The sequence below is a fragment of the Polypterus senegalus genome, chromosome 5 (assembly GCF_016835505.1).
Source record: "Polypterus senegalus isolate Bchr_013 chromosome 5, ASM1683550v1, whole genome shotgun sequence".
NCBI classification, from domain to species: Eukaryota; Metazoa; Chordata; class Cladistia; order Polypteriformes; family Polypteridae; genus Polypterus; species Polypterus senegalus.
Genome location: NC_053158.1, coordinates 112407368 through 112434847, shown reverse-complemented (window position 1 = coordinate 112434847; position 27480 = coordinate 112407368). Strand labels below are relative to the sequence as shown.

The following is a 27480-nucleotide window of genomic DNA, read 5'->3' as shown; positions in this document are numbered from 1 at the left end:
AAAAATACCAGCTAATTAAATGAAATCAGTGTTAGCAGGTGTTGTCACTGATTAAGAATCCAGTTGGAACAAAAACCTGCAGCCACAGGGGGTCCCCAGGACCGAGTTTGGGAAACACTGGTCTAGAGCTAAAACAGCTGGACAGAAAAATATCGAACTCGAAACTTAAGCCTGTTATGAGATTATAATGTGTTGATTAGTTTTTGACCCAAATCATACAAGAGAAAGCATTCTAGAGGAACCCTCAAATATCGCAATTCTGCAATTAATTACAAATTCTTTTTGTCAACTGCTATTGTAATGACTGATCAGAAAGATCAGTATCAGGGCAGTTAATAATTACTGAAATATTTAGTAAAATAACTTGGTTCCTAGGGTGCAAAGCCTACTACTGCTCACGTCCGAGTTTTTTTTTTTTTGTTTAAACATGGTCACAAAAGTGCATAGAGTATTGTATATTTTACATCTCATAATCTTAAAAAATGTATATGTTCTCTTATATAGTTAAGCTTTCTGTGAGGAAGGATCTTAAAAAATAATTTGTACTACTTCTTCAAAACATCTTACAATCTTATCAGTATAGGACGAGGTGTAAAATATGGGAGTGATTTTCAATGATCAGCTTCTGATATTTCCAAAACAAAGGTGAAGTAGTATTGTGTAACAATTTACAGACCTCCTAGGTCATACTCCATACTGTTGGTTAATTTTAAGAGTACATCAGCTTTACATTTTAATAATGAATTAGTAACATTCACACTGATGTAAAAGGCTTCTACCCTCAAATGATTCTATGTTTTTCCCAAAACAAAGAAATGTACTTATTTTTGTAACCATATATTTATCTCTTACGATATGCAAGTTGAAAGTGTAATTATTTCTATTCTTAAAATGATTTTGGAACATTTTTCCCCTTACTTTCAATCTTCTCCTGCCTTCCCCAATAAATCGAAAACATAATGTATTTGAACAACAACAGTAGTACATGATGATGTACTGATATTCTGTGAACTAAAAGCTATGAGAGTTACGGTAACATTGTTCTGTTTACTAAAAACTATAACTTTGTGCAAACTTAATTTCAGATAAAGAACATCGTCCCAAAAGTGTCAATATTGTTTAATTATATCACAAACTCTCTTAAATTAAAATGTTAAAAATCAGAGCGAAGAGTCAAAGAGGCCATTTACGTGAAAAAGGAACGACCATCTCTGAATCGAGGCGGGGGCCTAAGGGTACATCTCTCACCATCTTACAATGCGATGATTGCAGCCATTCCCAATCTCTCTGTGAATGGTACTCATGGCCATTGATCAATGGACAATTTGCATATCATTGATCACACGGCCCATTGTTAGTCAATGGTGCTAGTTTAGTCATTAGGCCAAGGTACTGTTTATAAGGTTGGAGAAACCTGCAGTTAACCGAGACTGAGGAACTCACTTGTATCAGTGATGAAATGTATCATATCCAGATGAACAGAATCAACTTTCTAGAAAGTCAAAAATCAGAGCTTAAATGGATGACAAAGCAACCATAGGTTTATGTGTTATATGGAGTAAACTTATGAAAACAACATACATAATTAAAAAACACTGTCACAGTTTCACTTTAGCAGTTATACACATATTGATTTAATTAATTAAAATCAAATCATTTCCATTATATACAGATGTCAGACTACAGTGCTTGATCATTCATATCTAGATTTGTATATGGTATGTTGTAGGGCCCAAATGTAGGAACAATCATTTTTATTTGAATTTAAAACTATCAAGTTACATTTTGCACAAAGTCTAAATACTTTGCAAAATCAATACTCCCCTGAGAACTTTGAGTGTACTCTTTACAACACCTTTTTTGTGGAGGTAGCTGCAAGGGACTTGGACAGATGGCTGTAGGTGTTTGTCAGGTGACAACCCTTGAAGTCATTGCTGGAAACAGGAAGTTTTCAAATGTAATATTAGCAGGATAGTTTCTAGATTTGATAGAGTAACACTAGTAAGCCAAAAAGACAACAGTTACAGCAGTAGTCAAAGCAAAAAACCCATGTGCAGGTCGAGTGTGGTAAGGCTATGGGGAATACCATTTGAACAGCCACAAAACAATAGTGGAAATGCATTAGCCAATTTTAGACTGGTAGGTGCAACATAATACAGGCTGTTCTCAGGAAGGGTGGAGAAAATGTACTCACATAAGAATAGTGCCAAGAGGTAGAGACAGCACTCCTAAATTCACTTGATAAAGCTTCATTTTATTCACCAGCACTAGAAGGGTTAAGGATGGGTCCATCTCTGTGGATGTGGCCAAAAGTAATTAAAAAAAAACTCCACAGGCAATGCTGCAGGGGTAGAGGAGATCTGAAAGCTATAGATACAGTATTGTGTGGTGTTGTGGCTAGAATGCCTTCCTCAAAGTTATTTGGAAAGTTTGGACATGTCTTGAGAACTGGCAAAATACAATAATGCATTTAGCAAGGAAATCACACACTTAAATCATCATAGGGAAGCCTACTGTATGCCACTGAATGGGAATGAAGACTCTGTCTAATATATGAACCTCAAGTTCAGGAACAGCAATGCTGATTTCGTCCTGTCTATGGAATAGGGAACCAGTTCCTTGTTCTTACACTGGTGCTTGAGTGGTCCTAGGAATTTATAGTTAATATACATCTGCTCTATGGGTCCTGTATGTGCTTCAAACATTGGTTTCTGGCGCCACTACAGTGTGCCATTACAACCTTATACTTACAGAGCAAGCCATTTTCAAATTTTGTGTATTACATACAATTTGTTCAATGTGGACAATGGACTCTATGAAGGGTGCATCTTTTTCATTCCCATTTGATTATTTTCTTGGAAAGAATATCAAGTTACAGGTACAGAGGGAGATAGTTCAGTCAGTGTAAATTCCTATGTTCATCTATGATCAAAGGGGGTCAAATGGGTATTGACTGAAAGAATTGGCTTGTGAGAATAAGCAGCCAAATGAGGTTCCTGCCAAGTGTTGTTGCACTAACTCCCTGTTAACTGGTTGAGGAGCTTAACAATACACGAGGACCTCAGAGTAGAACGGCTTCTCTTCTGCACCTACAAAAGCCTGCCGGGGTGGTTTGTGCATGTAGCTAAGATCCCCCCTAGGCGCCGTGCTCCCATGAGAAGTTTAGTACACATACACCCCACTGGTTAAAGACCCAGGACTTAGACACAGGATATACTTGACAGACTATATCTTTCACCTGCCATTTGGGAATTCCTCAGAAGAAGATGGATACAGGTGTTTAGGATTCGTTACTCTAGCTAAGTTCAACCTGATGCTACCACAACCCACACCTCAATAATTCTAGTGAAAGTAAATAAAATCCAGTACTCCAGTATGATATTAGCTTGAACTGCTGCATAATTAAGTTAAAATGAAAACTGATCGGTAAAGCAAAATTATCAACACACTCTCTATAACACATATGTATAATAGTTGCTTAATTTCATTATGCAGCTTGGCAATCTTCCATTAACATATTATTAACCTTATTAAGACCTGTTCTTTCATTGTGTGCTGAATAACAAGGCTTTGGAATGTTTTATTTTCACATTGTAACGTGAATGTATCTAATGCAGATATTTGCCCACACTGTCAATTTAAATATATCTCACAATTCCCTATCATGCGATGGCCAAAAATGTTTTTGTGCAGTCTGCATTAAAAGCAACAAGAAAAAAAAAAAACATAAAATGACACGACTAAGACATGATTTCAAAACCAGGAAAAAAAAAAAATTTAATTGTTAGATCAGTGCTTCATGTGTTATTCATTAGGATGTAGGATGCAGTAAAAATGGATACAACGAGCCAAAGGAGCATTGCCTGGGGTTATACTGACTTCAAACATTGTCCTTTGGCACAAACATCAAAGCACCGCTATTTCACTACGGCAATAGTTCCTAAGGGATGATAAGTGAACTATACCTGGTATCACACAATGGGTCACATGTGCTTTTTCAAATTCAGACCTGGGGGCATGATGGCTCTGACAAGAAATTCTTGAAGGCATAACCCCCTCTGCTTTTTGAATCTTTACACCAATAAAAGAGTCATGAATTCAGGGTCTAGGAGTTGGAAAGTGCTAGCTACCCATTTGAGCTGTAAGGCAACTCTACTTGCTTAAATGTGCAAACAGGGTTATGACTTGTCATCCTAGCAGTTGGGATTATATGTTATACAGCCCACTCTCTTTCTTTCTCTCTTTATACACTTGCTACAAACATCACTTCCAACCACAAATATCACAGAACCATACATCTCTACTGAGGAATTCACTCATTGTTGCCACTTGTCCTCCCTGAGACTCTGGCCTTTTAGATTACAGAGCATCCTTCAAAGTGGAGCTAAAGGACGTACCAAATTGTTTACTTCAACTTGCAAGGCTTAATTTACTTTAATTGCTGCAGAAGATTTGTAGGTTGTAACCTATTAGTTGTTCCCTGAAGCAGACCCGTTTGCAATATTCTGACATTTCAGTTTTTTCACTTTATGCTAACTTAAACTTTAAATTTATTGCTTACCTTCTCACCATTTTATGTCATTCACTGCATTTCAACTGATTAAATTTGAAGATAAACTGGAAAAACTTTGGTGTTCTAAAGCTTTTGACTAGCAGTATATTTATTTATTTCTGTTATTATACTGTATATTTGCAAAGATTTTGGTATTATTACTATTATATACAGCAATCTACATAACTCTCCAATTCTAGCAATGGTAAGTAGGCTGTATTGAAAATAAAGTTGATTTGTATACTTTTATTTTTCTCCATAAATAATTGCTTATTAAATCTACTTTGCTATATTAAGTTGTAATGAAATAAAACATTTGTAATACACAGAAACTGTCAATGAATGCGACTCTTTTGCATCAGTTTATCAAATGACTAAACAAAACTGGCCATTCAATTATCAGCTACTGAGATGAAGCACAGCTACATCTACAGAAACCTCACAGAGTCCTAACAATGTCCAGTAAACTTAAGTTTGTGAACTCTGCATTGATTTAGAACATGACATTTCTGAAAGACTCAAGCATTCCCATATTTGATACAAATTAAGTTTTTTTTTTTCTTTTTTACATTGAAAACCAGTAATCTGGTTTCATTCTAACTATAGTTTCACTCTAAATCATTCTTCATTTCAAATTTAGTTTCACTGGTTTAGGTGCAAACTTCATGTAATTACAGCAGATGTACTTGGTTGTATCCAAAAACTGTCTAATAGAAAATACAAGCTAACAAAATATCAAACTGCAACCAATTTATCTGAAAGTGCTATGCAACTTTTTTGAAGACCTAAAGACTATTCATTTACCAATGAAAACATCATTTCACTTGAGTTGTTTTTTTAAGAGCCTAAACTTCTCTACAGGTATAGGCACAATACATGTGAAAATGAAAATAAGAGAATGTATTGATCAGAAATGCCAGTGCTAAATGAGTTGGTTTCAATATGGTGGAATGAATCTTTACAGTATTGACATCTGCAGTACTGTAGTATTTAAGGAAAGAACCAAATCCTCTACTGGATTTTAAATACTTCTGCATCATTTTACATATTTGTCTCCTTTCACCTAATATGACAACTCACTTGGCACTTTAAAAATCCAAATGTACTATGAACTCTCCAAAAGGAAATAAACAATTATGCAAAATACAGTAACCTGGTAGAGAGAGGTATTTCAGTGGTTTTTAATGCTGTGAAAGATGGCTGCACAAACTGATGAACCATTATACCGAAGGTGAATGCCAGCATCATTCCTGAATCAATTACTTGCTAGGGAACAAAACAGCATGCTTCAGCAGTTATTGTGGTGTATTGTTGTGGCTCTTGAGACATTTAGAAGTGGAGAATCGCAAACCATTTTCAAAATACAGCTTTGAAGTCAAATCTTCAAGCAAGAAATACAACAAGGGCTTGATCTACTATATAAATGAAAACAGCAAAAGTACTACGGTAATGTGCAGGTGAGGACAAAATTCTAGAGTATTTGTTCAGTCCAACCAAATCGGGCAGGCAACTTGATTATCAAGAACGTGAAATCCAGCATATGCACTGGTATAATGAGAATGTAGTGTAATTTATCGTGCACACATTACATTCTGGACATATATCCAAAGTAAAGACAACTCAGGTACAAAACATAGTCAGAATATCTGAAAGATAACATTCAGTACAGATTATTCTTCTAACATGGAGCAAGTTATATAAATTATAAGATTTTCAGCAGTTAAGAGTACAAACTAGCTGTTGCTCAAACCTCCAGTGAGTCACTATATAATACTTAACTAACTCCTGTAGTTTCATCAAATGCAACTACACACACTTTTCTTTACTAGAAAGAAGAAAAACCCCTTGAAACACCCATAAACAGGTTCACAAATGTCATAAAAATGTATCAGCTAAACAGCCTTCACCTAGGCATAGCCAAGTTTCCTTCTAACTATCCCAATTCCTTCTCTTCCATTTTGAAGATTTGTAGAATTGAATACCATTAAGTTAAAAAAACATTATGGAAGAATGGAAATGTGGGGAGAAGGGGTTCTCCTCACCTAGGCACATTTACATGACACGGTTTACAGAATTATAAAATACACCTAAAGCAGACTTACCAGTTAGAAATATAGTATTATATCTTACAAAGGAATTTTGTAAGAGATTGAGAAACCGTGTTGTCTTCTAGTTATGCAGAATGTAAACCCTGATTTTAGAAGAGCACTTTTTTTCTTTTAAAATCAGCTATTCTGAATCTTCACATAGTTTTTCTGAAGAAATACTGACCTTGCTTGAACAGTTTTTATCACCCAATTGGAAGAAAGTGAAAATGGAGGACACTTAGCAAATTTATCAAACTAAATGTGTGGCCTTATTTCTCCTAGTCCAAATCTTTTATTATAGGAGTATGCTATTTGCACATCACCTATCTACCACTTACAGTGTCTCTCACTTCTTGAAAAGATCCATTTTAACAGCAGGCTTCAATTTTACATGCAATTTCTTCTCAGTTTATACTGATTTTAAATTCATTCAGGCGAGATAGTGTTTTTTTCTCCTTTGCATGTTTATGCTGATTCCCACCCCCTCCTCTTTTTCTCTCTCTCTGTGGTCCCTAATCAAATTACCTGTATGAATGCCTGTAATTTATCGGCCGGTCGGCCAACAAAATAATTAGTTTTCTTGCAATGGCTATTATCAGAAATTGGAAGTGTATAATATAGGTGCCCAGAGGAATACCTTTTTAATAATGAGTAAAGCACGTGGGTTTTAGGTAACAAAGGTAATTTTGTTTTCTTTTTTAAAGCATGAACACTTTCCTTTGTCATCATAATTATATAACTTTAATGTTAATTATATCATATTACATTATATTGTAATATATAGGTGGGGCAGTGGTTAGTGTTGCTGTCTGACAGATCTAAGTTACTGGATTTGAATCCACATGCCTTTCTACCTGTGGCTGCATGGGTTTTCCTTTCATATACCCAAAAGATTAATGATTCTAAATAAGCTTTGTGTGAGTAGCCCTGTGATAGACTGGTGCCCCAGTCAAAGCTGCTGCCTGTCTTGCACCTAATTCTGTTGGATTACACTCCAGTCATCTGTAACACTAAACTGACGTACACAGGTTTAATAATATTTGATAAATAATATATATAAATATATATTTGGAGTTGTATCCCCAAACAATTGTAAGAACAATTGTATTTTGTATGTACAGTACTTCTTAAGTAACCTTATATATTTTCCGCATTAATTCATTCTAACAGTTAAAAGACATATTGGCAATTCTATAAAAACTGCAACTGTGCTAGTCTTCTACACCAGAGCATACCTCCTGCTCAACCTCGCTCAGTTTAGAAAAAAGGAACTACTAGGAGAATGTCAAGAGAATTAATAAATTAAAGCTATGGAAAAATAAGAATGTATTTACGTTTCTTATGAATTTAAATCTCAACCTACTGCTCTTTAATAAATTCAGAATAAGAGAGCTAATTAATGAGAATAAATAAATAATTAAAAATTAAAAAACTAAAATAAATAAGAATAAATAAATAATAATAAGAACAAATAAGAATAAGAAAGCAAATTATACAGTTAAAAATGAGTCACTGATTGTGAAACTGGTTGAAATAAAAACTTCAGCTACTGGGGTTGTCCAGAATTGAAGTTGGAAATCACTATTCCTCTGTGTCGTCATTAAAAGTGACCTATTACCTCAGAAACAGATATAAGCATTTTAAATTTTCTTATAAATTCTGTTGTTCAAAAATTACTTCTGAATATAAATATCTGTGTATGCTGATTGCACTTAATTGCATGACCGCCGACAAATGCACACCAGTGAAGGAAAAAGAAAATGGGCATATTTTGCTTTATTTCATGTTACATGTGCATTAAGATAACAAGAACCTAGGAAATTAGATGCAAACAAATTTAACACATTTGTGATTTCAAGCTTATATTTATGACTGCTGCTTTACTTAACCTGCTTAACCTGTGAGATCCTTTGCAAAACTACCATGTCGTTTACCATTCACACTTGGAAAATATGGGCTAGTCCATCATATTCAGTCATCATCATTTTTCTAAATGTTGTTATTCAAAATGAATTATTTTTAACGTATACATTATTGCATTTTTAAGCAATAAAGTAATGCGATTTAAAAGTCATACAAGTATAAAATAAATAATAAATTAAGGCCTGAATGACACAGTACTAGATTAAGGCTGAAAAAAGAAACAAAGTCCCTTAGGCACACTACAGCAATCACAAAACACATTATTATGCCAGTTGCTATTATTATTTAAAAGGAAAAAGAATGCAATAGTTAATTGGGATCATATTGCAATTTGTACCACAGACAGTGAGAACAGACGGGCATGGGTTGCTCAGTGGTCTTTTAAAAGCTTAAGACCCTTCAGTGGAGCTGCAAAGCAAAGGAATGTGGAGAGTGCACTGCTAGTAATGCACGTTAACCCCGTGACCCCATTTCCAACACTATACAAGCAACAAGTCCTTCCAAATTAGAGCTAAATTAACTAAGCCGCTGCACAGTGCACGCATGAAGGAATGCAATTTAAATCCAATATGAAGGTGAGGCACAGTAAAGGGCAAGTATGATTTTGCCTTAATTAACACACTGCAATAGAAAAGAAATTAGAAAATATGCTCATGTTTAAGTGGGAAATGTACTTTGCCTGCTCTGCACTGACCTGTTTCTGCCCCAGGTTGGAATTAAAGCAGCTTTAATGCAGGAGTCATTACAGTATTCATGCTGCTATCATTAAATGATGCCCTAACCTGTATACATATCATGTAACACGAAGACTAAAATGAGCTGCTTAATGTGTGATATAAAAGTAATATATGGAGAGTTGATGAATTCTGATTAGGTATATTACCAAGTGATTTCTGACAATTGCACTCAGAATACAGGCAAAAATGGACCAGCCTACAATAAAGTGGAGGAAAAAATGCATATACAGTAAGCGTATTTTCAGAATTTAATTATGCACCTTTTTAAGGTTAATTCCAAAACATCAATACAATCACAGATTAAAAACCAGTATACATTGTCTGACGGACTGCTTTTCTGGAATTTATTCAATAATTTTGCCAAACATATTCACTTTACTGAGCACTAGAGAAAAACAAATCTCTTTCTGATCACCTGTGATGAGCAAACTCTGTTGAATTTGCTTCACCTTGGGAACTTCACTGAACTTTAGCAAAATGCGCTGAATTCAATAGTTAAAGAGAAACTGAACTAGTTTTGAATGAATTATAATAGTGCAATGGTGTTTTAAGTGTCCCTGAAGGTTGGGGAGACATCTGCCAACTATGATGGGCTGACACCTGTAGCCAAAAGTGTGACCTGGGCTGTATGGCAGCAGTGCAAACCCAATATCAGAACAGACAGGAAACCCAAATTCACTAAGGCTTTGCCCCCACAGATTCATTTGAAGGTATTCACCTCTCTCAAACCAAAAAGAACAGTGTTGTTTTTTTCCCATAACACTTTTGCTTTTTCACTGCCACTGCTACCAAATAGGAGCAACACTAAAGCATGTGGATTCTTCACTCTTCCCTGTTTGCATCAACTGCACGGCACACTGGGTAATATTAACAAAGGGGTAGGCTCACATGATACATACAGGTCACATACACATCCACACAAAATGACACTATCTTTAAGACATAACTACACTGACATAATTCCAGTTTCTGTCAGTGTGTGTGTTTTGTGTTTAAATGTATTTGCAATTTTCCGCCAATTTTTACTTCACTACAAAGATCAACATTATATACTTGGTGGATCATCTCATCCAAAGTCAGCAGCTACAGCGATGTTACACTGGCCTCGCAAAGCATCATGGGACGATGGGGAAAAAAAGCTTGTCTAAGCCAGCTGAACAGTGAATATCTAGGAAAATATTCAGCAATGAATGTCACCAGTGAACATGTTATATTAGCAGCAAAAAAAATGGCTTGGTGAATTTAGCCACGAAATGCAACTTGTCACTGTTTTTCTGAAATTCTTTCTCATTTTTCTTTATTGTATGTTAAGTAACATTCAATAGCACCACAGTCAAATAGTCATTGATCCCAGGTTCTATAATCCAAAATCAAGTCTGTCATTTACTAAACATATTTAAAAATTAACAGATGCAAAAAAATCTAGATATAGAATGAGTTACTGATTCTGCCTATTTAGGGAGGTGTGGTTCAGTGTTTCATGATGACTTCATGGGAATAATATGAATACAATTGAAATGTATCTACCTAAAGATTCAATCGTGAAAGCAAACAAAGCAGGAAGAGTTTTCGATTTATAAACAGGATCTCTGTCAGCCCACATTTGCTGACCTAACATAATTTGACTTCTGAAAATGCAGTTTGAAGCTGGCGGCGTCTAAAATGTGTCAACAACAAGTTAAAGATACACAATGGTGCAGACTTCAAGTGATTGAAAAACAAGGTGTTATGCATCAATTTTCTATTTTAAATCCACACTTTTTACATTTTAAAAAACTTCAGTAATTAAAAAAAATCTAGAAAATGGTTTCTTTAAAAATAATTGTCTTACTCAAATTTAAGGTAGCAAACCATTTTCAGTTATATTGAAATCCTGCTTGCTGAAACAGTTGTCTAACTGCTAGATGGCTCTTGCAGTGAAGCCAATGATATTGCCATCACGTGCAAAAGATGGAGCACTAAGCTGGCCTGTCCGCAGGACACCAATTCCAACAGTCGTCAAATGACAGCTGAATGATCTGGGCATAGAGAGTAAAAGGTGCAGTATATCACAAGAGAAATCCTGTTTGTCCTAAAGGATCTTCACTTTGGCTTGCTTTGCCTATTGAGTTCTGTCTATATTTATTTTATTTTCTAGCATGTGTAGAAATGTTTGCCTGCCTGAGTAGGTGTGTATGGAGAGGGGGTGGAGGAAGTCATTTCTTTGTCAGTTTGGAGGGAGTAAGTATATTAGATCATTAGAAAAAAGGAGTTTCTAAATTTCAGCAAATTAAGGGCCGGTTCGGAAGAACAAACAAAGCGAGCGCCATCCGTAAATGTCAGAGCACTGCCTCCTCATTTTGCAGATCATTAAACCCAATATTCCTAACCTGTATTAGTGCAATCAGGACAGGGCCATTATAGAGATATGGGCCTCAGGGAGAGTTCAGAAAAACAGAAACAAATTACTGCCAAAAAACACATGTATGCACACACATACACACGCTCACGCAAATAAAAAAACACATTTTAAAATCAAATCTAGATTTCTAACACTGGGATCTGCTAATGCACATTCTCTGTGCAAAAGAATACTGTATCTTTTTATTCCTATATCAGAGCAGAGCAATCAGAATTGGGCCATTACGAAGCAGGGACTCAAGGGACAGATTTGTGAAATGAGAGGGAATAAAGAAACGACAATACAAAGTATTGAGATAAACACCCGTCATTAGCAAAACACTTAAGTCTTTTTATCTAATTCTGAACTGAACTTGAAATCTTTAACCTGTTTTATACCACACAGCTTTTTGTTTTCTATTTATAGGCAAAGCAAATCATTAATGCTGCCAGTCTGCTAAGGTACAACTGAAAGTGTGAGCTGGCACTTTATTTGCATTGTGTGAAATGCTTCATTGTGGCCCACTAGTACACTCATTAGGAATAACAAATAAGAAGGATTATTACTGTACTATTACTGTATATCAAGTGAACTACAAGAGATTGTAGCCAAAGATGGCCTGCACACAGCTGTTAACATATGGCATCAAACAGATGTGATTCTTACAAGTGAAGTTTTTTCGACTGTCCAATATTTTCCAAGTGGCTTGTAAAATTGATTGCTCTTAATATTTATTTTCAAGACAACTAAATTGTATTCTTGTAATGTATGTTGATTTCTGGAACTCTGCTGCTATGACTGGTATTCTCAGAGGTAAAATAGCATATTGAACACACCTGATTATGACACTACAATAGAGTATTTAAAAGTTAAATATAATGTACATCTTTAAGTTCTTTAGGGCAAAAGAAAATAATTTAATATCAGCAGAAACTACAGAAGTTCTTACATATTTCAATTCATAAAGTGATCTACTATTTAAGGAGACACAAGATTTACAAAATACAATACTTGTACTTGAATAGCAATGAAAGTGAAGACAAAAGTGGCAACTGGTGAAATTAAAACAGTACAAATAAACAGTTGTACCCAAAAGAACTGTCTCTGTGTTTCTAAACATCCTATCATTTAATGGAATTACACATTAAGTGCAGAATTTCTAAAAAAAAATGCTTAGAGATGATATATAATGATATATATCTTACAGTATGTTCCCATCACCATTAGATCTGTCAATTAAACAACAATGAGAAAGAAACATGATTTCTCACACATATCACATGTTTGACAGCAAGGCCTTTAATGCTCCTCTAGAGGTGACCTCATGTAAACATAATGGATTATCAAAAAAAGACTATAAACAGGTACTGCTTATTTGTTCTTATACACATTTAATGCAAATCAGTCATTCAGTCAAGTAATAAATTAAAATCACTGTATGTGTATGTCAATTAAAAATAAAAACACCAAAGAAGAAGTATCTCTAAAAGCATTCAAGTGTTGTGCTAAAATTAAATAGCCAGGAAGTCTGGAAGAACCAAACTGCTTCAACACAGCAGAAATATGCAACACATATACAATAAATAGTACACAGCCATATACCATCCTTGAGGCCTTGTCACATTATGAAACTATTCAGGCAGTTTTCAGTCATAGCCATTATTTACATAATCTTAGCAAGTCGGAAGCAGCTGATAGCACAGCACCATGAATCCAGTCACCTGATAACCAATGAATGCTCATCCAGAAGCACAATGCAGAATGAATGCAGAATACAGCAATGAGAAGTAAGGAATGCAGGTGTTTTGGACTTAACAAACAGAAGAGAAGCTTTTTTGTCTGATGTTGTGTGTTTTACCTACCATGACAGAATGGAAAAAAGTTGGCTGAGACTGATGCTGAACTCGCTCTATCAAGGCATCAAGCTATTGGCTATTAGAAAAAGGTACGAGCATTACTGTGCTGGAAGGTCATCACTCAGTCAGTAAAAGTGACATGGGCAGTGATCTTTAGTGGTTTAAATTGACATGGAACAGCAGCACACTCAAAAAATGCATTGGGCAAGTCAGTCACCCCATTAACAAAATGTTATACAAAGTATAATGTGACATTGCCTTAAGTTGAGATAAATACAGCATATATAGGCACTCAGAGAGAACTCTGTCATTGACTGAAACAGCACCAATGCCAACAGGCCACTCACTTTTTTAAAAGGTGGAGCTGGCTGAAATGAAGATAAATCAAAAAACTGTTTTTTTTTTTTGCTAGAATTTGTAATTCTAAAACAAGAGCATCAACTTCTAAAGGATATTGAAAATTAAACAAAAATGAAAAACTAGAAAAAGAGGTTCAAGCAGCCATAATTCTGTTTTGAAAAGTTGATAATGAATATATCTAAAACTGACAATCTTTATCCAGTTCCTCCTATAGAGCTATTTAAGCTTAGTTAATAACTATATTTCCTCTTCAAAGACTAAAACTATAATGTTGATATTTCCTTTCAGATGCAATCCGTTCTCTGATTTTCCGTACATATACTGCATGTGCAACCAACATTTGAACTTAAAAATGGTACCAGCTCCTGCAGCAGAAGAAAAAAGGTGCAAAATAACTGTTGATTGCCCACAAGATGGTTGAGCACATCACTCAAAGAGTGCAAATTTTAGATATCCAGTTAGCATTAACATACATGTTTACACTAATAGCCTAGTGTAAGCAACCACATTCACTCATGCCAGTTATATCTATATAATTGTGGATATTCTTTGTTTTTGTATATGAGGGTTACATGGACTGTCAATGCTAAACTGGCCCTAATGTACGGTTGTGTTGTGAGTGTGTTTACCTTGTAATGGACTGATGCCCTGTCTGCCTTGCACCTGATGCTTTTGGGATAGGCTCCAGCTTCTCTATTCTTCATAAGGGTTAAAATTTTATGTACTTGGATATATTTTCTGTAACCAAATTTTTATTGAATGGTTATACCCTGGAAATGCCAAGAATACTTGGACTTATTGAACTACTACAATTACTACTATAACGTACCATGTTTTCCAATTGCAAGGCAGCTTTACGATTACAAATCTACCCATGATACTAACATCACAATAAAATTTGTAGACAACACCACCATGACAGGCCTGATCTCCGATAATGACGAAACAGCCTATAGAGAAGAGGTTGAGAATCTGGAGAGTTGGAGACAGAACAACCACCTTGCACTACAAGGCTGAAGAACAGCTTTTACCACAATTAGCCTATCAAATGCACAGCAATTATTGCCTCTTTCTTTACCAGAAACCACCACTGACTGAACTTCATCAACTACACACAGTCACACACTTTTACATAACCTATGTGGAGCTCATGACCATTACTTTGACTGTAATTCTCACTGTGACTTCATTATTTATTTATTTATTTATTTATACAGTGGAACCTCGGGCCACGACTGTAATTCGTTCCAAAACTCTGGTCGTAACCCGATTTGGTCGTGACCTGAAGTAATTTCCCCCATAGGAATGTATGTAACAGGCCCAGACTTAGGTATTATGGGGCCCTAGGTGAAAGGGTGGTCCAGGAGCCCCCCTGGAAGCTCTGCGAAATGCGTGAAAATTAGATCAAGGAGACGTTTTCTTGTAACGTTACAAAGTCATCAACCTGCGTCCCTTTTTTCACCCGTTCGACCCATAGAGATCTTGACTCAAACCGCTCCGCTTTTATAGACATCGCCCACGCAGACACACCCCCGCTGGCCCACGTGATTTAAACATGCGAGGGGAGGGGCGGGCCGGGGGCCTGGCCGCTGTTGATCCGGGGCCCCCCAAGCACCGGGGCCCTAGGCGGTCGCCTATTTCGCCTATGCCTAAGGTCAGGCCTGTATGTAAATACAATTAATCTGTTCCAGACCATACAAACTGTATGTAAATATATTTCCTTTAAAGATTTTTAAGCACAAAAACAGTTAATTATACCACAGAATGCACAGTGTAATAGTAAACTAAATGTAAAAACATTGAATAACACTTGAGACAAACACCCAGGCTCCCTGCTCAACTGCACGCGAGCCTGCGCTTGCTTGCTCGCTCTCTCTCTCGCGCTCACTTTTCTCTGCACCAGCTTTCTCCTCCTGCTTCCTGCCTTCACAGCGAATGCACAGGAAGAGACTGAACACATGCGGAAATCATCGGCGCGTACAAACCAGGAGGGAAACTGGCTTATTCTTCACCCGAGTGTGTGGTCATGAACAGATGTAAAAGTTTGGTGAACTTTTTGGTCGTAACCCGATTTGTACGTGTTCAGAGACGTTTGTGACCCGAGGTTCCACTGTACTTGCATTTTTCCCTTTACTTTTACTCTGTGTACATTTGGAACTGCTAAAGGTAACTGGGCTTCTTATAGCTTTAGGTTTACTTTTAAATTTCTGCTTCTGGTAGTTTAATGTCTACTCTTATATACTTTTATCTAAGGCATCTATAGGTTTGCGACAAGCGATGTTTCATTGTATTGTACACTGACAAGAAAGGTATATTGCAATCTTAAAATCTAACAGTGGTCTCAAGCTGCTCAGTGAAATTCAGAGTCAGCAAGGAAGCACTGGGCATAATGTAGAAACCAACCCAAGACAGGGTGACAGTACATTGCAAACTTTTAAATTAATTTACCTAGGCAAGTAAATGTCCTTTATGCTTAACAATATGTTAATTCTACTGCATGTTGTTTCATGCTTGAAGCCTGAAAAGAAATAAGAATAAAGTACCTAATTATGTTTAATTATGGTCAAATGACTGTCACCTTTTTGTCATTTGTGATTAATTTGTCATTTGTGTAAACCTGGAGCTTCCAAAGCACAGAGGATTAATACTTATGGAAACACTAACTTTTGTGTTTTTCTTCTTCAGTTAAATATCTACAGAAAATGGTTTATTTTGACTTTGGAATTATATTGTTACAGCATAAGAGTTCACATTAAAATACTAAATGCATAAATATGTGTACAAATCTTTTGACATGCAGAAAATGACAATGATTTGAAGGGGATTGAATGAGGCAAGATGTTATATAAAAAAAAAAAGTGTTGCATTTAAGTAAGGGGTCTGATTTTATGATCAATTTTTTGGGTTTCAAGACCCAAATTATACATGAGCATATACGGTAATATTTTCTGGACAATGAATGTTACATTATACATGTTGTTTGCACAGAGCTGGCTCATGCCAATATTTTGGTGCGTGTAACCAAATAGATAGATAGATAGATAGATAGATACTTTATTAATCCCAAGGGGAAATTCACATAATCCAGCAGCAGTATACTGATACAAAGAAACAATATTAAATAGTAATAAAAATGAAAAAAATTAAAATAAAATTAATGTTCGCATTTACTCCCCCGGGTGGAATTGAAGAGTCGCATAGTGTGGGGGAGGAACGATCTCTCTAGTCTGTCAGTGGAACAGGACAGTGACAAATGTCTGTCACTGAAGCTACTCCTCTGTCTGGAGATGACACTGTTAAGTGGATGCAGTGGATTCTTCATGATTGACAGATGAATACAAACAATAATCATATCTTACATTAAAACTTGACAAACATCATGAGACAAATGATACAAATAAATCATTACAAACACAACACATTAAGGTGCATGTTAAAATAGAGAAACTTTACTGTGTCTGGGTGCTAATGACAGGATATCTATTAGGAAAATAAAAAAAAAAAACAATTTGCATATTAAATTATGGATGAATAGTGCTAGGTATACCTTTCTGACAGAAAATGCTTCTAAAAAAATAATATTTTTATTTATATCTCTGATGACTTGAACACATTGACAGAATTCTTTCTAGTATCAAGAAATGCTGTCAAGAAAATTGTAATTAAATATATTTTTACAAGTGACCCATAAACACTGACTGCTTGGTAGCAAAGCTCGATAGTATAATATGCAATATCAAGAAGTAAACAAGCCTCAATGTAAGCTACTCTGTAACATTAGAAATGGTCACCAGAAATGAACACATACACCCAGTGGCCATCTCATTAAATCCTCCACAAAATAAAGAGGAAATTAATTGAATGCAAGAGTGACATTAACTAAGAAGGCATATAAGATCCAGTCTTATACACTTAATGGCAAAATTCATGTGTTTACTTAATTTGAAGCAAAGAATATCAAACTTTTTTTCTGCCTCATACTTGGTGCTCAGACCTTTCAAGCAGATGTATTTTAAACAAGAGAAAAAAAATGGCAGAGGCTAGTTTAGAAGACACATGAAACTAAAGGATCAAAATGTCAAAACTGCACCTCTTGAATACATTGCTAAAAGCTGATTAAATTCAAACAATAATCATCTCCCAAATGGGCTTACATTAAAACTTGACAAACATCATCCCTTGATGTTCATCACTCATTAGTGGCACATAAAAAAGTTCTCCATTGTCCGTCCGTCACTGCAAAAATGCTCTGATGTCGCAAGGATAGGATAAATAGGAATCATTGCTAAATGTTGAAATGTATTCATTATAATAGAGTCCCACTGAATTTTGTAATTATTTTAAGTTTGTCAGTTTCTTTAATTAATGTAATTGAAATGTATATGTTAAGGAGCTACCTTATTAAAAATTATAACTAGACTATCACAATCATAAATGCAAGAAAAGACATGTTAAGAAAAGAGTCGAACAGTAGACAAAATCAACCTCCATTGAATAGCAAGACGTCAGGCTACAAATTCCATTCAAAATGTTAAAAGACTCAATTCAACATTCACTCTAGAAAAATGATCAAAAACTCCAGACAAAATGTGAAACACTCCATTATAAACTCAGGTGAGCACGATTCTATGGGTGCATTAACAAACATGAGAAAACATGATGGAAATGCATTGTGAGCATTCGCAGTAATCCTAGGTGGCACTGCTTGAGGGATAGATGTTTTGTTAGAACGCCAGTTTTGAATACTATGTTTAGTTAGAACACCTTGAACAGCTTGTGGATACGGCAGCCAGATGTGGCAATAGCCCAGCAAAAGGTCCAAAAAAATTCTTTACCGAATTACTGACTGCCTTGCTCTTCCTCAGTTCACAATGTTTACTTCCTTTATTACAGCATTTCAAAGCAAACTAACTCATATTCCCAATGTCAAACTTCTTCATACAGTAATGGCACCCAGCCAAATGCTTATTTAATTTGTCTTGTTGAAGTCAGTCTTTCTAGTTTTCACTGTCTAACCATTTCAAGTTAAACACAGACTTTCCTGGCATTTTCACTGCTCAATAAATCACAGTGACATGTCTAATATGCAAAATGAAACTTTGCTAACTATCTACCCCTTAATGCTAACTGACCACTAATAATTTGCTGCACGGGCTAATGGCTACTACATATTTATACCACCTTGCACACACGCTCACACACAGAACACCACGCAAGGAATATTAATGTAAAATATGGATCTTTTGTGGGTAAAATGTCAGATGTTTTATCTCATTATATGTTATTATTGGAATTCACTTTAATATTTTCCATGACTTTTAAGTACCATTTATTTTTTTTAAGAATTTCAAGAAGTTTCCAGTACTGGATTTTGGTTTGTTAATTTTTCATGACCAGTACAAACACGTGACTGTTTCCGAAAAAGTACTAATTGCCTTGCAACCTGAACACAATGTGCATATTAATAAACTTGTGATAGATATAGGAGGGAAAACATGAGAATTGAAGGGCTATTTGAAAAACTAAAAAGTCCTAACCCAGTCAAATTTGTAGCATATATAAATCTGACACCAAGATCTTAACTGCTTAGCACTTGTGTGGATCACACACTTTGAAGCCTAGAAACCTCATAGTTAGATCTGATAAACTACAGGATAAAGAGAATTTGACAGTTCTTCTCAGACAGAAGGAGGAGATCATGTTCGAAAACTGATATCTGCTACAGCTTCTGTAAAAACATTTTACAGCATTAAATAGCACCTATGTAGAAATCAGATAAAGTCTTTTGTTTCCAGTCAAATAACAATTGATGATCACTTGTATAATTTCACCTCTCCAGAGGAAGGTAAACAAGAGCTAGAAAGGAGGATTTTTACAGTCTTTAAAAGATGGGCACTCTGAAGTTAGGGGCAAAGTTGTGTCTATGGCATGCTACTAAGAATGTAAGTAATATGAGAGAGCTTCATTTAATCTTTCTGTTTGTAACTTGTACCAGTTTTAATATAAAATGTTTGTTTCTATTTTAACCCTTTTAACACTATTTGGTGTACTCCAGTTTGAGGTTAAGGTGCGTAGGGAGAAACTGATTGTAGAATACAAAACTACTAACACATAGACTTATCTTGCTTAACTTCTATAAATCAGTGGATAAGTGATGTTCCATATTATCTCAAATTAAAAAAAAATCAAATTGTCTTTAAGAGGATATATCCAATCTTTTTAAAAACATGGCAATAATTTATTAATATAATTTCAGGGTAAGGATGCTGGGCCCATGACTACCTCTCTTATACAAGTAATTGTTCTATTGTATTTAAAAAGCTAGATGGTATTTTTTCATCTTTTTCTCTGTCTCTTGGGTGGGGGTTAAATCTTTTTTTTATTCTTTGTAGTTTGATTTGTCCTTTGCTTTATCTGGATTAATTCTGAAGTAAAATGTTTTATCGTATTTGTTTGACTGAGTAGTATGCCATAATAATATTGCTCTTTTTGAAAATAAAATTATAAAAATGTTTTCATTAAAATATTTGAAATAAGGGGGTTTGAGAATATTATAAGAATGACCTCACTTTGAAAGCTTGGAAAAACACATCTGTTTAATTGGAAACCGCCAAAACATAAAGCTTAGTAAAATATATTTTTAACTTTTTAAATTTATTTATAGTGAAAAGTCAAGCAAAATGACACCTTTTTCATGACTAACTAAAAAGACTACAATATGCAAGCTTTCGAGGCAACTCAGGCCCCTTCTTCAGGCAAGATGTAATGTTATATTGTGCTTATTAATGAATTGATTAATTTTTCAAGTACCAACTACAGAGACATGAAGATGAAGCAAAAACCTTGACAACCTTTAAGAAGAATCTGGATGAGATATTAGGACATCTTAGCTATCAGCTAAACAAACTGGCTTGATGGACTGAATGGTCTTGTCTATTCTGTTAAATTTCTTATATTCGTATATATAAGCTGCATTCTGAAATTAACTCTGTAAGCAAACGTCAACAGACTTGATATTGGCTATTCTTTGGAACAATGGCAAATCAAAAATAAGTGATTTAAATGCAGAGATAGATAGGTCATTCCAGAGGATGGATGCCCTACAGCTAAAGGCTGTACAGTACCTTTTACGCTACATCTGTTTATTTCAAAATTTTAAGGAGGCCCACATCTTGAGATTGCAATGTATAACCTGAAATATAGAAACTAACCAGTTATGGAAAGTAAGGTGGGCTAAACAATTTATAAATCATAACAAATAACAGCCATAATTAATAAGAAAACTCCATTAAGCAAAAATGTTTACTGACCAAAACATAAATATTTACAGAGTTAACCTAAGTTGTACATCTTTGGTATACTGGAGAAAATCCCATGCAAATATGGATTAAACATGAAAACTGTGCATACAGACAAATAATATTTGGCCTTGAGGTTCTGTTCTCTCTTTCTACTACTTCTCTGATCACTCTATACGTTCTTCTGTTTGCAGCTCTCTTCACATTTTAATCCTTCATTTTCTCCTACTTCTGTTCTCTGTGGTGTTGTACTCCACCTTAAATTATTTATGAGTATGGCTTAAGTGGCCTTTATGAAAGCTTGATTTACTAAATTGGTCAAGAGTATGGCAAAATGACTATGGATATCTTGGTACCATTTTACAGGTAGTTTCTTAACCTGACCTATCACTCCATTCGGTAATCGAAAAGGAAGTAAAATACAATTAAAAAAAAAGAGAAAACATATAATTAACATGCTTTCATAACCATTTTATACTGTATCTTACACCAGAAAAATCACCATAACGTCATAACTTGTATAACACTAATATACACTTATACAGGTACCTATGTCATAGGTAGGACAAATTTCAAAATAATGCTCTCTAATAATATAAACTGCTGCTAAAATCACCCAAAAAAAGTAGAAGGAGGATGTATTTTCATCATTATTGTGTTTTAGTGGGAACTCTAATAAAAATATTTTCTAATAACATGCTAATTAACAAATATCTCTATATATTCACACATACATAGCTTATATAGTTTATATAATACCAGTCAAAAGTTTGAATGTACAGTATGATTTTTACAATCTTTTATCTTATCTTAAAGTAAATGCGCAAATACTTGAAATTGCTTCAAATTTATCTATTTGACCATGCATAAATTTCTTGTAAAAAAAAAAAAAATTTAATAAAAAATAATAATAATAAATGCCTTCCTAACAGGCAGTTGTCATTTAGGTCATTAGTGAAACTGAATCATTATATCATCCTAATTACTGTGTGTGCCTCTTTAAAGTTAATTAGTGGAACTTCTTTCCTTATGCCTTCCTTGTCTTTGAGTCAATTACTTGCTTGAACAAGGTAGTTTAGATATATTGGCCATCTATACTATTCAGTTGAAGCACTTACTTTTGGGTGTTGTAGTTCATAATATGTCAAGTACAGCTCAATTCAGCAAAGCGAATCATTACTTTATGAAATAAAGACTAGCTAATCAGGAAAATTTCCAAAACATTGAAAGTTTTGTAAAAACCATACAAATGCTATGGTGACACAGACTCACTCCAGTAAGCAAAGCAAGAATTACCTTTGAGCTGAGGATACATTTATTTGAGCCACCACCATCAGATTTTTCCAGATAATTATGGCAAACTAAATGTGGTGCATAGTTTTAAAGTCTAAAATGTATGACGAGTTGACTGATGATCTTACTAGATATTGGAAAGAAATCTTTCACCTAATATTTTGTATATAAATAAAACAGTTTAATTATCCAAACCCATGGCTTTGTAAAAAAGAAACAGACTGCTTTTAAAAGGGCTATTAGGAAGAAAGAGCTTGTAGAACTGTTAATTGGAGACAGTATAGTTAATCTGGATGGATGAAACACAAAGTGATCGAAATACACCATTTTCCTAACTTGTCAAAATAAACTGCAAACATGTAGTCATCTACGTGTCATTTGAATATATTTATGACCCTTTACTATTTATATTAGTTGATTTGCACACCATAAGACAAATAATTTTTTTTTATTTTTGTCTTGCATATGGTCCAAGTCATATTATAGAATGTAATGCTGTATGTGTTACTGCACATTATATACAATATGTAACTGTACAAAAAACTTTGAAAGTTAAGCCTGCCTTTAATTTGTAGTTACCAGTAAAGAACTACAAGTGTTTAAATTTTTGTAGGATGTACATTTTTCAACTACATACAAAGAGTGTTGCAGTTGAGAACTCTTCATTATGCTAGTAAAATAAAGCAGATTAATTTTCCCTGCAGGATCAAACCATAAATGAAAATAAATATAGTCTCATTTAAATCATGGAAGTATATATGTGCACTTCCTTTTCCCATCTCTCTCTCTGCCTCCCTCCCTTGTTATAATCTTATAATCCAGTTAGGTATATTGCTGTAAAATGCGGAAAACAATGAACATTTTACACACTTTTTAAAAGATATACATTAATGACAGTCCCTGACAGTATGCATTAATCACAGACGCCGCCCCAGAACAAAACTCTTTATCGGCCATCAATTTTCCCGTGGGTTTTAAGCCTAAAGAACGAAGACAAAAAGCCCATCATTGGGCGGCCGCTGAGAAACACATTAAGAGCTGTCAGCGGCCTCGCCATGCATCCTGCATCATTCTTTAAGCACATGAGAAGTTCATTATCCCTAGGAGCTCCAGCAATGACAGGGGAACTGGATTAGGGGCTATCTGAAATGTGCTTTCCCCATCATAGAGAACTGCTATACTCTCATATGTGTATACAGTATGTCTGGAATATAAGGCACTACCCAGCTGAATGAATAAGTATTACCATTTTGGGTCTAACTATTTTAGCACATAACAATTCATATTGTACCTATGTGTACTAACACAATATGTGCATGAAAAAAACCTGAGAAAAACAATGCTTTTATAATATTTAATCACACATCAGCTGATCACTATGAAGACACTGAGAAACAGATAAACATTTTAATAGCACACTGTTATTGTTATACAAAAAAGGGACTTTGAAAAATAGCATTTTGCACGTAATGAACTTTAATTTTTAAATTTTTTTTTATAATTTGGGTATAAAATAGAACAACTACAATAACATATCTATATCTATGTATAATATTATTGGCTTGTGGTCTTCGATACATTAAAAAATAAAAAATATATTGCTCTGTCTTTCCAGAGATGGCTTACTTTAATTTGCTACAGTGATTGCATTAACTATAAAAAGAGGCTTTTGAGTATTTAAGGAGATAAAACAAGTAAATGAAAAATTCTGGAAGTTACATAATTTCAAATTCCACATTTAATCTATAAACGCTATATTAACTTGCAAGCAAAAGTATGAATTAGGAATCTCATGTAATGCTGAAATAATATACATTCCATTCATTTCTGAAATAAAGAGATTAAAAAGTTTACTTTAATTATCATTCTTATTCTTCTGTACATTAATTTGTGGTGCATCTTTTTAGATATTCCCTTACAACTCCTGCCACCATCCCTTTAAAGCACCAACATCTTTTTTTTTTTTTTTGAAAAAAGCAACAGCTCCTTTGATTTATGATACTTCAGAACAACTAAAATTCAATTTCTCTGTGCATTCTCGGGCTCTGATTACCTCGTAAATGAGATAAACTGATAGCAATTTATTCAAAGATCTATCCTGTAACTTTTTATGTTAAAGAGACAATACCTGGAATTTTATAGTTCAGTGACTTGGATATTTAAGCAATATGTCTGTATTCTGTGATCACTGGCTAGAACAGACATGTAGATACTAATCAGACATTTATAATGCATGAGCCTAAAAGCTATGAATTCAAAATTTGAGGGGTTCTTACCTGCTGAGTAACATATACTGCAAAAGGCAATACCTATACAATATGTGAATTTTAACATTGCAGAAAGATTTGAACATGCACAAAAAGTTTTGTCTTTTAATGAATTTTCATATTAAATAACATTACCAGAACGTCATAATTTGGCAATTTTTTACACTGTCAGTTTCAAGTTAAAGATTCAAGTTAGGTCATTTTTACTTTATTTTTATTGAACTGCTACCCGCACAGAAGAAGGCATGATCAGTATTGCACACTGCATGGAAGCACTTAAGAAATCCATCTGATTATTCAGTAGTTAACTCCAGTTTCTAATGTGTGAAATGTCTTTGGCTGTAGTAATTGCTTCACTACAATCAACTAGTTTTAGATCCATTTGAACTGTCTCATTTTTCCAGACAGCATTACAGCTTTATGTGATGTCCTGTCCCTTTGAATGCTTGCACATACCTAATCCACAGGCATCTTACAGTTCATAACCAAGATAAACCAGGTTGGAAGTAAACTACATGAACAAAAACTCAAATTAGAACAGTATATCTGTTGATATCAGCATGGGCCAGTAAAACACAGTCCTGTTTAACACAAAAGACAAAAATCAAAAGCAAGTGAAAATTTACTATATTTTCAGTGACTCCAAAATTTGTGCAGTGAAGAAAAGAAAAAACAAATGGAGACTTCTCCTTAGATGTACACAGTTGAAGAAGGATGTTTCGCCCAGTAAATAAGAAAGGAAAAATCAATAGTAAAAATATGTGCAAAAATATGCACACCACCAATTCCCACACACCTTCACAGATTTCAATGACTAGGAGCTGAATAATTCTATTTACACTCCAAAAGCACAAACTTCTCATTGCAGATCTGACTCCACTAGCCTGAAGGGCAAAAAACAACCACTTGTTTTTTTACCAGAGCAGGTATGGCCAATCCCTGAGAATGTCTACTGGTATGAGCTAACTGGTGAAAATGCTGAGACGTTCACCTTGCAACATGCTTCAAAATAGGTGATTGCTCTCAACATCTTTCTACTCAAACTCACACATGCCGGCAGAATCTTGCTCTCCTTATAAGTAAGTACTTTTTCAGCTCACCAATTTATTACTCAGGGTCCTCCTATTCATATATTCACATATGCTGGTAACAAACTAATGCTCAGGTCTCTCTACCATCCATACGGGACTAGGTTGCAAACTAACTACTTAATCACTGGACAGAATCTAGGTGTGTGTGTGTGTGTGTGCTTGCCCATACTGCATAGAAGAAATCTTATTTAGACTGCTAGAAGGGTTAAAAATGGCAACACTTGACCTGCCAGAATGAGGCAGCTAAAGTACCATCATTCTCTGACAACAACAGATTCTTTCTGACCTCCCTAGACAATTTGATGCAAGGCAGACCATCATCATAATAAAAAATTTCAATGTGATATATCCATCTAGATTATGTTGTTATTTTTCTTGACTCAAACATTGTCAATGTTCTGGGCCTGTACTTATATTGAAGGGCGTTATACAAAAACAAAATGAATATAATTGATGTTACACATGTATATCAACTTACACACAGAAAGATTTCCTACCTTCACTGCCAGCCACAGGTCCCTCTGGCTTTGTTGCACCAGTGCTCTTTTTCCTTCGATGTTTCTTTCGGTTAGCATGAGGTGATGGTGGAGGTTCTAATTTAGGACTTGTTGTACTTGGCACATTTGGGCTGGAGCTTAATGAATCAGCTGTTCCATTAGCTAAGAGTGCAAACAGAAAATCAATTATTAAACCACAGATTGAAAAGCATGAAAGAACAGAGTAAGTCTTTTCAGTTCCTACTAAATTATCAAAACATTGTTCAGGTTTTTCTATGATTAAGTTCTGCTAATGACAAAAAAAGGAATGAGAAAGCTCAATGTGATTTTAGGCTTAAATTCATAAAAAAAGTACTAGATTAAGCAAGGAAAAGTCAGGAAAAAGCTCTAATTTATTTTTTATAAAAATCATTTAAACTGACACTGGGTGAGAAAACAAGGCCCATGAGATGCACGTATCATTATTTTTTTCATTCAGAACATTAACCCCTCATGAACTAAGGACTTTTGGGCATTATTGTGCATAAATTGCATACCCAAAAATAAACAGCTATTACTCAGCTTGTGTAATAAAGAAGCTGCAAACAGCTGAAGTGAGTACAATAATAAAATAATTACATTTATATAGTGCTTTTCTCACTACTCAAAGTGCTATTGTAGGTGGGAAGCTACATCAACCATCATTAATGTGCAGCTTTCACCTGTATGATGCAACAGCAGCCACTCTGCGCCAGTACGCTCACCACACATTAGCTATTAGATGGTCAAGTGGTGAGAGAGAGACAGAGACAGTTGGAGACTACCAAGATCCAGGCCTTTAATGATCTCTTGGGCACAGCCATCAGCAGTGTGTCTGTTTGTGGAGAAAGTGTCGACCTTGTTGAGAGGTTTACTTACCTTGGCAGTGACATTCATGTCTCTGGTGACTCTTCCTATGAAGTCAGTAGACGGATTGGGAGAGAATCTGGGGGGGTTGGGTTTTCATGAGGTCACTGGAAAAGGGTGTGTGGCGCTCCCGATATCTACGCAAAAGGACGAAGGTCCAAGTCTTTAGAGTCCTTGGGCCTCATGTGTAAACGGCGTGCACAAAAATGTTGCATACGAGCGTTTCCATGCTCAAATCGCAATGTACAAAAAAC

The 27480-nt window shown here is 35.0% G+C and overlaps 1 protein-coding gene across 1 annotated transcript in view; it reads right to left on the bottom strand.

Annotated features, from left to right (window-relative positions):
• Nucleotides 1-27480, bottom strand: part of agap3 (ArfGAP with GTPase domain, ankyrin repeat and PH domain 3) — an 843333-nt gene that overhangs the window by 81291 nt on the left and 734562 nt on the right. Inside the window, exon 13 of the mRNA XM_039753235.1 lies at nt 26342-26503. Within this exon, the coding sequence (XP_039609169.1) occupies nt 26342-26503 (162 nt within the window). The remainder of the gene's footprint in view (nt 1-26341; nt 26504-27480) is intronic.